Source organism: Danio rerio, chromosome 24, assembly GCF_049306965.1.
Source record: "Danio rerio strain Tuebingen ecotype United States chromosome 24, GRCz12tu, whole genome shotgun sequence".
Lineage (NCBI taxonomy): Eukaryota > Metazoa > Chordata > Actinopteri > Cypriniformes > Danionidae > Danio > Danio rerio.
Window position 1 is genome coordinate 21,107,490 of NC_133199.1, and position 14,598 is coordinate 21,122,087.

At 35.4% G+C, this 14,598-nt stretch overlaps 1 protein-coding gene across 2 annotated transcripts in view; it reads left to right on the top strand.

Annotated features, from left to right (window-relative positions):
* The window catches only part of bmi1a (bmi1 polycomb ring finger oncogene 1a), a 36,675-nt gene that overhangs the window by 6,918 nt on the left and 15,159 nt on the right, over nt 1–14,598 (top strand). For both annotated transcript variants that reach the window (XM_073940017.1, XM_073940018.1), the window contains exon 2: nt 10,834–11,015. In XM_073940017.1, coding sequence (XP_073796118.1) covers nt 10,854–11,015 — 162 coding nt within the window. In that variant the 5' untranslated portion in view covers nt 10,834–10,853. The remainder of the gene's footprint in view (nt 1–10,833; nt 11,016–14,598) is intronic.

The following is a 14,598-nucleotide window of genomic DNA, read 5'->3' on the forward strand; positions in this document are numbered from 1 at the left end:
TGACCTCTGCATGGGGGAGAGAGGGGGACTGAGCCCCTGCGTGACATTAATCTGCCCTGTCACCCTGACTTTGGGCTCTGCACATGAGCGTATGGCACCGGAACCATTCTTAGCTGCAAGTACATCGGTCTATAATCAATAATGCCACATACTGATTTTTCATTTTATGCATGCTACATATACAAATCTTTCCATCATAACCACAAATAGCCTACATAAACATGCACGCGTGTTTCTACTCGCAGTTACCTCCGTTTTTCATTCTGGGCGTTCATCTCGTCGCGCACACACTCGCGCCGCTCGTGCTCGGTAACAGCAGGCCTCTCAGCGGTGTGTGCTGATTTTCCCTGCCGCTTCTGACTCACTGCCGCGGCCGCAGCTGAACAGCAGCAAGGAACAGGAGCTCCGCGACCGCGCCATAGAGCCTGCAGACGCGCGACCACACACTCATAATTATCTATAAATGTAGATTATAATGATAAAACATCAAACCAATGAATAAAATGTGTTAGAAATAACACACGTGCATTTTCTTGTGCATGTAATAGAAATGTATTGAAATGGGAGTGATATTTTTGTTGTTGGCTTGTAAAGCTGTTATGAAACAACATGTTGAAACTGGAATTATTAATTTTAATAGGACATTAATTTATGCATTTTACATTAAAACACGGTAATGTTATCAAAGAAACACGTTGGGTAAAGTGGAAATCGGTAGGCTATAGCTTCTTTAAAAGGAGGGCTTTGCATTTTTGCCTTAGAATTGTTTTCCCTCGATGGTCTTTTGTGTTTATGTGGGTTAATGCTCTGCATTTCATGTTGTAAAGCAATAGTTGTTGGAAAGGACAATTCATCTGTTATATTGATATTACGGTGAGTTCTATTCATTTTAAGGCGATAAACAGATTTTCTTTGCTAAATGCAAATCAACATCTCAAAAATCATATAACCATGATGTAACATCAAAAATCTCGTGTGTGTGTGTGTGTGTGTGTGTGTGTGTGTGTGTGTGTGGTATTTATATATGTATTTAAAATCATCTCTTTAGCAGATAACTTGTAATTCCAGCTTCCAGCAATCTTGATAAATGTGACAGACTAGTGTTGGAACATTATGTATTAATTGGGTAAAAATAGATATCAGTTCATTATCTGAGCAGCCCCCATCATAATTAATAAAATAGTAAGAGGGGGAGGGTTGTGCTTTAAATTATTCTTATTCCCCGTAATGTCCCAGAGAAGGAGTAAATTGCATATAATTTCTTGATACAAGAAGAGCTATTCATTTTGTTCTGGGTCAGGAGAGACATGCAGTGATGGGCTCACCTGCCGCAAGCTTGTTAATTATGGAAATGTGAGTTAGAATCAGCTGTCACCATTATGCTGCGGAGCCACTCTCACGAGGGACGCGTGTGTGTGTGTGTGTGTGTGTGTGTGTGTGTGTGTGCGTGCGTGCGTGCGTGCGTGCGTGCGTGCGTGCGTGCGTGCGTGCGTGTCTGTGTGTCTGTGTGTGTGCGTGCGTGCGTGCGTGTGTGTGTGTGTGTGTTGAGTAAGCAGGCCCTTTCATTTTAAGCTGTGCAGTGAACATGCATGTCATGGGCAGGGGCTGCTTTGGGCCACTGCACATCTCTGGAGACTTCATTAATTATTCAACCCTTTAACTCCCAGAGAGACGAGCCCATTCGGTGTATGTGGTCGGTAACCCCAGCAGAAGGCCATTACTGGTTACCTGAGTATATGCAGCACAGGGATGATGCGTTGCGTATGGAAACAGCGACAGGAATATTCGGAGCATTTAAGCGCATCAACAAGATCCACGGCCAGAAAGAGGGGCCGAGAGAGAAGTGTGTTTGTGGCCCCGTGTGCAAGTAACCAAAAGTGCGTCTGCGTAAATGTTACAGAAGAGATGGGAGCTGTGTCTTGGTGAAAGTAGAATTAAATATTTCTAATTATATAATGCAAAAAAAGTAGCCTAAATAAAAGTGCATTCACATACTTCTAATAAATGTATTAGACTATTACATGGTTGGCACTTAAAGTTATTTTATACGCCATGTAGATCCCAATCTTTTTTGCGATGAAATCGAGGTTGTGCGGGTTACGCGTAAACTTTAGTCAGTCAGAGCATATTCATCAGATGAAGGAGAGACACCAAGGTATAATGCACGTAAGTTCTAACGTATTAAATACGCACGTTAATAAACATATACAATTTCCAATTCATTCAATGACGGCTAAATACGCGCACGCGTGTGTGTGAAAAAAAGAAAGATGGGCACGCTGTAAAGTCTGCCATATAGTGTCTTAACTTGACTAAATGCGTTTCAACACGAATAAACACGCTAGGGATTGAAATAAATTGAATTTTGCATCCATAACAAAAACAGCCGCGCGCGTGTATGAGAATGGGGTCGAATGGTTGTGCTGCGCTTGTGAAATGTTATGCCTTGCAAAAAAATGCCATGTATTTGGAGGATGTACGTTTTACTGGATTTTTACAAGGAGCACAAACAGAATACAGATAGATATTAACAAATGGTTTAAACATTAACGAGCATGTGCTTAGTGATATTGCATTACTTTATTAAACGTTGCACCTAATTCAATACGAGGAACAAGTTTCAGGTAAAATAAATGTCTGCATCCTATATTTTAGAATGGGATGATTCATTTGATACACATTTGCACCATTAATTTTAGATACCAGACAGGATGTAAGTGTGTGTGTGTGTATATAAATGAAAATATATATAAAATCTCTCTCTCTCTCTCTTTCTCTCTCTCTCTCTCTCTCTCTCTCTCTCTCTCTCTCTCTCTCTCTCTCTCTCTCTCTCTCTCTMTATATATATATATATATATATATATATATATATATATATATATATATATATATATAATGTATGTATGTAATTTTGTATTTATTCATTCATTTTCTTCTTGGCTTAGTCCCTTTATTAATCTGGAGTCGCCACAGCGGAATGAACCGCCAACCGCCAGCTCGTTTTTACGCAGCGGATGCCCTTCCAGCCGCAACCCATCTCTGGGAAACATCCACACACTCATTCACACTCATACATTATGGACAATTTAGCTTACCCAATTCAAATGTACCCCATAGCTTTTGACTGTGGGGGAAACCGGAGCGAACGCAGGGAGAACATGCAAACTCCACACAGAAACGCCATCTGAGCCAAGACTCGACCCAGCGACCTTCTTGCTGCGAGGCGACAGCACTACCTATATATATATATATATATATATATATATATATATATATATATATAAATAGGTACCTATATATATATAAATAGGTACCTATATATATATAAATAGGTACCTATATATATATATATATATATATATATATATATATATATATATATATATATATATATACATACATATGTGTGTGTGTGTGTGTATGTGTGTGTATATATACAGTTGAAGTCAGAATTATTAGCCCCCCTGACTTATTTGCTCCCCTGTTTATTTTTTTTCCCAAATTTCTGTTTAATGAAGGGAATATTGTTTCAGCACATTTATAAGCATAATAGTTTTAGAAACCTATTTCTAATAACTGATTTATTTTATCTTTGTCAAGATGACAGTAAATAATATTTTACTTGATATTTTTCAAGACACTTCTATACAGTTTAAAGTGACATTTAAAGGCTTAACTAGGTTAATAAGGTGAACTAGGCAGGTTAGGGTAATTAGGCAAGTTATTGTATGACGATGGTTTGTTCTGTAGACTATCAGGAAAAAAAATTAGCTTAAAGGGGCTAATAATTTTGTCCCAAAAATAGTTTTTAAAAAATTCAAAACTGCTTTTATTCTAGCCAAAATAAAACATATAAGACTTTCTCCTGAAAAGAAAAATATTATCAGACATACTGTGAATATTTCCTTGCTCTGTTAAACATAATTTGGGAAATATTTAAAAAAGAAAGAAAAAACCAAAAGGGGGCTAATAATTCTTACTTCAACTATACATATATATATATATATATATATATATATATATATATATATATATATATATATATATGTGTGTATATATATATATATATATATATATGTATATATATATATATATATATATATATATATATATATATATATATATATATACACACATATATATATATATATATATATATATATATATATATGAATATAACAACGTTGTTGAATGCCATGCAGGTGTGCATTTATCCAAGTAATCTATGAGTGCAAAGACCTCCTTAAAACTCATTGAATTATAACAGAGTACCAACTTGAAAGAAACACAGAAGTGACGTTTATACCACAGTAAGACATAAATAAAAATAAGAAACATCCACATACATAAGAGACTAAACCCTTAAGCCTCTGGAGTGCACTACATCTTTTCTTAATCAGTTTCGTCAATGAAAAAAAAGGAGTCTGATAAATTGTGTTGCCTTTTAGTTCTTTGGCAGACAGACATCTGTTGAGCAGCATGGCCAGTATTTTGCAGAGTGGAGGACACTTGTTTTGAAGGATTAGCTGACTAAGATGTTTACTGTGTCTTCTCTGACTCACCATGTTTTAGTGACACCGGTTTTGGGCATGATAGGGAAGTTTGTAATGCAGGTGTTGGACACATGAGAGACAGTGACCACATCAAGTAAAAGACAAAAGATAACAAAATGTAAATATTCTGTTATCTCCTTCAGACAGTAAATGGTTTAAATGCTTTTAGGTTTGCTGGGAAAGAAACTGCTTAAGGTTAAGGGAGAGGGACTGTACGAACACTGGCAGCTACACAACACCCACAATTAGTGGTGTTTGCTGTGCTTTGTCTGCATCAAGCTGCAGCACAGGACACATAATGGCCACCTTCAGGCCGGGGAGAGGGATGGAGAGAAAGAAATGCTGCTTTTCAGCTCAGAAACAATGAGGCCCATGCTGGAATAGCCTTTCTGCACAATATGTGAAAGGCCCATCTAGGATTTGATTGCATAACTTGTAATAGAAAATGACTTGGAAAAAATACTCCGGCCAAATTCTTGTTTTTAATGAACTAGGTTCAGTGAGTCTGTTTTGAAACTACTGCAATTAACTGGTTACAGTCATGGTTGGATAATTAATTTACTTTTACATTTTTACATGGATTAGCACAGAGGTTAATTTTAAATAACTGCTTTACAATGACAGTCATCATGGAGAGTGGTAATGGGTCCTTAGTAAATGGCTGTTTTGATTAGATAATTTCCAGAGTTCTGTGTCTTTAACAAAATAACCGATGTATAACTGTTGTTGTTTTTTTTCCATGAAAAAATATATTAATTAAATCTGTGAGCAGCCATAAAAATTGCACCCGAACCAAAAGATGTCTAGCTTAAATCTCTTTAGATTTTATAATTCAAAAAAATTGTAAAAGCAGAAATGCAAAGTGTTTTAACTATCAATATGTATTAGCACAAAAGAAATTTGTATGTTATTTAAAAACTGAGTTTAACATGAAATGTTCAAGTTTATTTCGCACTAGCATAATATTATTGTGCATATAGTTTTTATTTTGTGAAACTGCTGTAGTTTTCATTTGGATTGACATCAAGATTTTTTCCCTTGATGTTTAGTTTACAAAATGTTAATTTACTTACCCTTGTGTCAAATCATAAGATGCTTGTTCACCTTCAGAGAAAAAAAGGAAGATATTTATTTAATGTTATTTTTATACAATCTCAGAAATGTTTAGTGAAATTTAGGTTTTATGGTATTTGGCATTATTAGATGGTTCCCAAGTCTCAGTCAAGCATGCTGGAACTTCCATCACTAAGCCTGAATGCTGTAAGCATTAAATCTGTTCAGCTATCTTGTCTCTTCAAAAGATTTAAACTCCTTGATTCTTAAAGATTTGTTTTTTTCCTCTTTTGCATAAAAATATCTTCCGTTTTGTTTTGTGGACGCATAATAGACTTTAAGTTTTACTATGACTGTAAGTAAATCCAACAGTAAAGTATGAGAGAATGGGCGTTATGTAGTGACAGAAAGGTAAAGTAGAACAATAAATTAAAAAAATATATTTTCCAATAACAAATGTTATGCCACAAATGCTGTTGAAAATCTTGTCCAGAATATTTCTTTAATCTCTCAAACTGCCATCAACACTATTTGATATTTTTCTCTAAACCTTATGGGACATTTAGAAAGAGGGGTTTTTGTGGAATCAGAACTCGCCCTGAACTACAGCTGCCTTTGTGGTGACCGGAGAGGGAGGGCCTTCTTTGTTCTGTCAAGGACTTATCACAATCAGAATGTACAGTGTGTCAGGCACACACTGGCATATATCAACTTCAATCTCTTTTTAATGAGAAATTCTGCCCTCTTTAATATGTGCAAATTAACCCCCCCCCCCCACCCAATGCCTGAAACCTCTGTATATGCACACCCTCTCTCTGTATCTGTCCCTCTCTTTTTCCCTCTCTACCTCCCTTGCTGCTTTTCCCCCTAGGGGCTGAACACTACGATGGACATAGTGCTAGATTAACCATCAGGCTGAGCAGAGCACGAGAAGCTTTGACTATGAAGCCAACCCTATTCACACCCATACCAGCTGCCTGCCTAGCCCTTATATTATTACCGTCATTATTCTTACGATTATCAGTTTGATATTCAAGCCATGTTGATTATAATTTCTGAATTACAGCTAATAAGGAATTTTTAAAAACAGAGAGTGGCTCTAAGCCTGGCACGGTGGTGTGCCATAATTTAATAGATTTCCTGGTAAGGCATCCATTTCCCCACAGTGTACTCAGCGTGAGGTCCAGGGAGCTGCCAGAATCCTACAATTTTTATCTAATAGGCGAAAATATTGTTTGACTGTCTCTGTGAAATAGCAAGTGAAGTAGCAAAGTATACAAAACATTTCTAGAGAGAACAGCTTAAAATGCAGTCGAAATCTTTTAATAAAAATAATAATTATTATTATTATTGTTATTGTCATTAATATAGTTTTTATTATTATTTAAAAATGACTTTACCAAATTATCTTCCCCTTCATTTGAATATCCAGATGAGACAAAGAATCTTATATATTCCTCACTTCCACAAAGAATCTCTATATTTCTTTTATACTTGAAGAAAAGGTACATGCAAATTGAAGGCATAAACAGCCAGTGACGATGTGAGAGTACATATTGTAAACAGTGTGTGCCGTTGCTATGGCACCCATTTTCACTTCAGAATTGGGAAGGGAGAGAGTGTGCGGTGGGGAGACTGTCCATGCGTCGCCATAGTGATCAAGATGCCACGCAATCTTGCCGTTCTCCACAGCAACTTCTGTGTTCCCAATCACACAGACAAAGAAACTTTATCTTGAGAAATTAAAGATAAAATTATGCCGTTTATAAAGAGTTATTTGTTGTAAATCCTAATTCCAACAAGCATTTTTCTTCAGGACTCATTTCTCTAATACTGAAGTGAATTAAAGAATATTTTCCACCAATTAAGTGAAATGGTCTGTTGACCCAGTAGTATAAGCACTGACCTGCATGTTCAAGGAATAGGCAATTAGGGGAAAAATGTAAACTTCTCCAGATAATCATTAGGTGATTCAGCCTCAGAGGAAATTGATTTTCAAGTCTTCCTCTTTTCTAAGCTCCATTTCAATCCATAGGGTTTCTGAACACATTGACGACATGGCTGAATTTAGAGGCAATGGCAGGAAAGTCACTACTGCAATATGAACAAGTCTCTCTTATTGCTAGTTAGACTTTCTTTTTATTGCTGAAACCAGAATTGCTCTCCACTATATTCCTGATAACTCATTCACCACCTCTTTTTATTGTTTTTCTTTTACTTCCATTCTTTCTTCTACTTCCACTTCCATTACTCTGAGCACTAGGCTGAGAATCAATGCTACATTGATTTTCCTATCAATAGACATTATCATAGATCAGGCATCTGCTAGCACTGGCCTCAATCCACGTGCTGCCTGTTGCCACGGGGACAGAGAGATTTCATCACTCCTCTGTCTCTGACAGACAGACAGAGAGCAATGGCTAAAAAGGAAGAGATGGCAGGGAAATGCATGCACACACGCAGGGTAGAGGATCAATACCTGAAGTGCAGAGGATATTGAGTCAGAGGGGATGTTGGATTTGACTGGCAGAGAAAAAGTGCAGCTTTTGTCACTGAGCAAAGAGAGTATGTTTCAGAAATATCCTGGAGTTTGCCATCAAATGCTTCAATGTCATAACACTGATTGTGTGACGGAAAAATGTTTAGCAATGGAATATGATTTACTAAAGGTCATGCAGCCAAGGATTTATTTGCACAACAATTATTAGTAAAAACCAACAATTAGTAAAAACCAACAACTTTTTGCTTTGATCATTCATTTAGAGGACAATGAGCATAAAATTCTCAATGCTAACTTTTGAAAATGAGTTTCAAAGTGCAACTTTTTGAAAACTGTACTGTTTTGTCTCTTTGTAAACTATGAAAATGTCTTTAGTGAATGTGCTTTATGAGTTCAGTCAGTGGGTTAAAAAGAAAATATTTCCATATTTAGTAACATTGTTGTTGTGCAAATGTACTAACAGGCATCATAACCACCTGGTTAACCTTTTATCCAGGTTATCATCATTTTTTAAATAACTTATTAATATTAATCAGAGTTATGTCAGTATATTATTCAATACAAGTGGGACAAAAATATTTTCAAGGATTGCGTCTTAAATTTCAATTATCCCAATTGCATTCATCCCAATTATAATTATAATTTTAAAAATGCTAAAAATGTCAACAAAATTTGGATTATTAGATCTAGATCTCTAGTGCATTTCCAATGTGTAACTAAACTGAAAATGAACAGACATAAGGTTTTTCAGGCCAGATTTTCATGTAGTAGAAATATAAGCTGTAGATCCAATGACAACAGACCCATGGGAATATGACATAACACCAAAATCAATCTGCATCTGCAAAACGTGCATGGCTCACTGCAACCCTACTTTGAATCAAGGTGAAAATGTGGTTAGAGAAGATAATTGGCTCATTTGTGTGTATATGAATGTTTGGTTTCCTGCATCCCCAGTGTGAAGCCTGAGGCCTAATGACCATTTCAGAGCTCTCCTTCGCTTAAACATGACATCCACTTTCCTCTGTCTCACACCCCCTGTGCTTGAATTTGTGCAATATGGCTCATAGACATAGAAGTGACAGCATGTGGATTATGTGGACAGGGTTCAAGCAAACAAAAAGAAGCTCTGGACACCTGAGGCAGAGCAAGTAACCTATGGAGTCCAGCAGAGGAGGAGGGGGGCGGAAATATTTATGCCACTGCTTTTGGCAGTGCTTACACATAAAAAAACGATAATAATAAATAAATAACAAAAAATAATAATTTAATTATAATGAATATGTTGGCTTCATACCTGCATAAAATAAAACAGGCTAACCTCTACAATTTGTTGAGCAAATGAAGAGAATCTACTTTTTAAAAGTGTCTTTTTAACAGTAATACCAATTTGTTTTCCTAAAGAACTAATTAATTTAAAGAAAATAAAAGTTTAAAAAAAAACATTAATAATATAAACATTATTTAACTAAAGAACCTTATGTGCAATAGAAGGGGATGGTAGATAGAAAGTTTTTTTTTTTTCATTGAACCATGGATATGAAGAATTTTATTAAAGGTGAAAATGTGTTCTTTTGTTTATTAAAGGTGCCATAGAATACATTGATGCAATGTTAAATAGTTATCTAATATCTATATTGAAGGTATGTTGCTTGGGTAAGTGCAAAAAAATTACATTGTCTATTTACTAACCTAACATTTACCCCTAGAATGATGTGTTGTTTTTACCTTGTTTAAATATTTAAAAGGGTTGTGCATATTAACAATGAGCTCTGCTCTGATTGGCTGTTCCTGAGCACTGCTCATTAACTAGGACCCATAAAAAACAGATATCCACTGTCAGGCATGATCAGTGATGTATTATGATAACCATGCAAAGTAATTAATATTGCTATTTTATTTTGTTATTTAACTAATATGTATCTCATGTAAAATTTCCTGAAATCTCTGATCATAATCCATATTGCTGTTAATATTACACATCTTACCAATGCATCATTGTGGAAAATGAAGCCATGTCCATACAGCAGCTCTCGTGTTATGTGTTATTGATGATATATAAAATAAATTACCTGAAATAGGGACAGATTATTATATATATATATATATATATATATATATATATATATATATATATATATATATATATATATATATATATATATATATATATAAATTTTAAAAAGTGGATAAAATATCTATTTACTGCAGATGGAAGGTTGTAATGTCAGTAGGGTTGGAGTTTGCCCACTTTCCAGGTTGGAGAGAGAGAGAGGAATGGTCCATATTTTATGCAACTGAAATAGTAGACATTGGCCTGCTATAAATGTGCGCACACTGGTTTGTGTTTTTTGGGCAGCATTGTCACTTACATCTATGCATTTTCACTTTTAGGTAATTCAAAACAACATAAGGCCATTGGAGATAATTTATTCAGCTAAGTGGAGTGCTATAATCAAGTAATTATTTGTCTCTTGCAAGATTCATGTATACTGTTTTGTAAACGATTGATTGGAATCTGTTGCATGTAAAGCATATTTATGTCAAAAGATTCTTGGGACTATAAGTGGTTTGGAAATCTTTTTTAAGAATTTTTTTTTTTTTTTTTTTTTTTTACATTTTGTGTTCAGCAATTCGATTTTCTTTTATAAGCTATCTGACAAAACAAACAAAACATGGGGCATTATGTGTTATGAGTAGCTTGCTCATTCTTGTTTTGTTTAACAGGAGGTTGTCAGGTCAGGGGCATGCATGCAGTGGGCCATCCGTCTGTTTGCAGCAGAGTACTTCTAAAGACCCAGAGAAACACAAAGCATGGCCTGTCAATCAGAGCACCCCAGTCCCCTGGTGTAGCATTGGAGAGGCCTACTGAGAGAAGAGGAAGGATGGCAGCTACCACTTTCTCTTTGGTAATGGGTGTTGTAAGATGGGGGTTGAAATAATGCCTGAATTGTAGAGAGAATCTTATAGAGATTGAGAAAGATTTTTTTCTAATGGAGTCCTAATAATGTGTAAACTTTATAATAGTTGGGCACAGATTAGAACTAGAAATACAGTAACATTAATAATAAGGGTTAATTTATATATATATATATATATATATATATATATATATATATATATATATATATATATATATATATATATATATATATATATATATATATATATATTATAAATGTGCCTACAAAGTGTACATTATATTTGTGTTTGTGTACATCCTTAATCTGAAGCTCGTGCATAGATATTTGTTTCAAGCTGGAAATCAAAGTGATAAAAATAAAAACTTCTTGTCAGAGGTAAGAGAGGACTGGAACAAAGAGTACGCTTTGCGTTAAAGCGCGCATATGAAAGCCGATCCCTCACCGCAGAGCTGCTCGGACCTCCTGCATTAGGAATTTGAGAGCTCGTGGTCCGCGTGAGCCTGATTGTAAAATACTTTCATTTGTATCGCATTAGTAGAAAGAAACTTTGAAAGAAACTTTGTCATTTTAGCTTAATATGACTTGTTGAGAACATGATAAAACACTGATTGGCGCGCGCGCGTGTGTGTGTGTTGCAAAGTGAGAATGCAAGACAGAGCAAACATAAAATAACATTGGTATAAGCCATATTTCAACCCAGCTGAATACATTATTTATAATCGTTGTTTTGATGGCCTGAAAAGGTCAAAAATCATCAAGCTGACAAAAGAAGCATGCGTCAACTATTTATTCATATTAAAAATGGCTATAATTTCTCCTAGGTGGATCGCTTTGACAATCTAAACGCACAAGCATATTAATAAACAAACAGTCCTTGTCTAACTTAAGATGACGAGAAGCTATAAACAACGATAGGTATAGCTATAACTAATTCATAACCGAACGGTACCTATTTTTAAGTATAGCGTTGTCTTAAATTTAAAGTTCAAAATATAATTTCAGTTTATGAATGTATTGCGCTATAAACCTTTTTTAAGCTTCTAAAAAGTATGAAAAGCTGCGTGAATATGGATGTATGTTTACATGTTTTGTAGGCTAATACAAACATAAGCATTCTGAATTGAACATAACTTTGAGAAAGTTGTCAGGTAATGTAGGCCATAATAGCATATTTCAGCTTACCACAGATCTATGACCTTTCATAACAACATAAAGACAGAAAATTAAAATATAGCCTATTATAACTGCATTATGCATGTTTTGCAAATTACGCTTCTGTTCGCGAATACAACATAATAAAAAGTCTAAGTCTATCTTAGACTGTACAAAAACATGCAGCACCTAATCTATAATAAGCCGTTCTTTTGTAGCCTACCGCATAGCGATTGCAACCGCTATGTTAGAGTAGCATACACTCTTACACTTGAGGGAATAACACGATACGAAGTGGACTTAAACGATACGAACATCAAAATGTCAGATCCTTGATATCTAAAATGCGGGAAAAGCATGAGCAATATCAAATGTGCCAAACAGAAATGCCGCTCGATTTTTTTCCTGTTTCGCTGAATGCAGAGGAACAGCGGGTAATGGTGTGCTCGAGCGGCTGCTTTTCCCTTACAGTCGCAGGAAAATCGCAGCGGCGCCGTTGTAAACACTAGCTTGCAGGACAAGCAATAAAAACAGACTGCTAATCAACATTTTGGGTGCTTGTGGTCACCGCGCATCTTTGAAAATATCCGAAAGTTTTTTTGCATATCGATTAAAAAGCGCAGCAAACATAACAGCGCCTGCACAAAATAAAACGTTAAGCTAAAAAATCCAAGCTTTATTTTTATACATTGGCGTGTTAGGTTAAAATCACGCAAAAGGATAATATATGTTAAATATATAGAACATTGTATTATTATTACATCGGATTATTACTTAATATGCTTTTGTTACGATGACGTTTTAATTTTTAATTAACTGGTAATACTCATCTTTTTAATAGGCCTACATTCTTTCCTTAAGTCCTTATTTTGTTTGCGTAAGTAGGCCTATATGCTACCGAATAAGCAGATCATAAGACATGATAGCTAATAGGCCTACAACGTTTTGTTTTTCCTAGGCCAAGTATTGAGCCAATCTTGTAGATAATGTAGGCTACATAATTTGTGACAGTAATATCGAAATTGTAAACATAACGATACAATATCAAACTTGGAACTTGTAAAGTTCTGCTATTTGTGCAGTACCATTCTTATTTGTGAATTTTACACATTTCGGTTTTCCGGCGGCCCAGCCGTTTGGTCATTGTCCCTCACCGCTGGTTTAGTTGGACATTACGGCCAAAAAACGAGCTCTTTTCTGACCTAAAGTCTACACTTATATCCCACCACTGCCATCAAGCGGCCATGGTTGCGCCCCCGTTTATTCTATCAGGTAGTGTTCTCTCTCTCTCTCCCTCTCTCTCTATGTGTGTGAAAGAGAGGGAGAGAGAGAGAGAGCACGTGGCCTACGTGTGATATTTGTTGTACCCGCGAAAAGGCAATCAAAATCGTAATTGAATGTAGTCCATGAAAAAAATGACAAGAATACAATAAGGGTAAATGATGGGGTATGCTAAAACGTTTCAGAATAGCTTAGGCTACCCTTTGACAAATAACGATGATTTACTAATAAGATTAAATTGAGTTCAAAATCGAAAAAAACAAATTAGTCAAATTGTTATTGTTGTTACTATTGTTATTGTAATTTAAACTGCCACTTTAGTTGAATTTTTACAAAAAATAACTTCCATAACTTATAATAGCCAATAATGTATTTTTATTTATAATTTATTGACCAATAAAAATAATTGTTAACCATTTGCCTTGTCAAATCTCATTGTTCATTTCAAATGGACAAGTGTTGCTCGATTGCTCATCTTAGGTAGGCTACTTACGGATAAACAGTTTGAGTGAAAACAGTCTATAGCTCAACGTCATTTAAAAGCAATGTTAAATTTTTATATAGTGCTTTTCATAATACAAAGATTTAAATCAGCTTTGTAGATGTCACGATTGTATCCGTTTCAGGTCTTTAATTAAGCATGGTTCACTATGACTCTTGAACTACTTAAACCATTTAATCTGGTTGCCTTCGTGTTGCTTTAATGGTCATTAAGCGATATTCTGAATAAAGTTTGATTTAACAATTTGCACAACATAAAGGGCCTTTATTTTCTATAGGGGGCAGAGTCCCTCTCTGAAACCGCGTTCAGTTAAACGCACACAGAGCTAGATTAAATGGGCCATGTTTTATGGATTCAGAATTTATAGTTAATTAACAATTAAACGTAAATATCTTGTAGGTTAAAGTATACATTTCTGGAATCACAAAAGGCCATCCCTCATTTGAAGCACAAAACTGACCAAAAATCAAAGTTTCGTGAAGTAAATTATGAATTCTGTGCTGTGACATCGCCGTTGTAAGACGAAGACATGCAACAAGTCGACCAGCTTGTGTTTTCTCCTCAACAAAAAACTGCAGAACAGGAGGGGAGGGGCGGAGACTCACAGCACTAACTTTTGGCGTAGTGCCCATT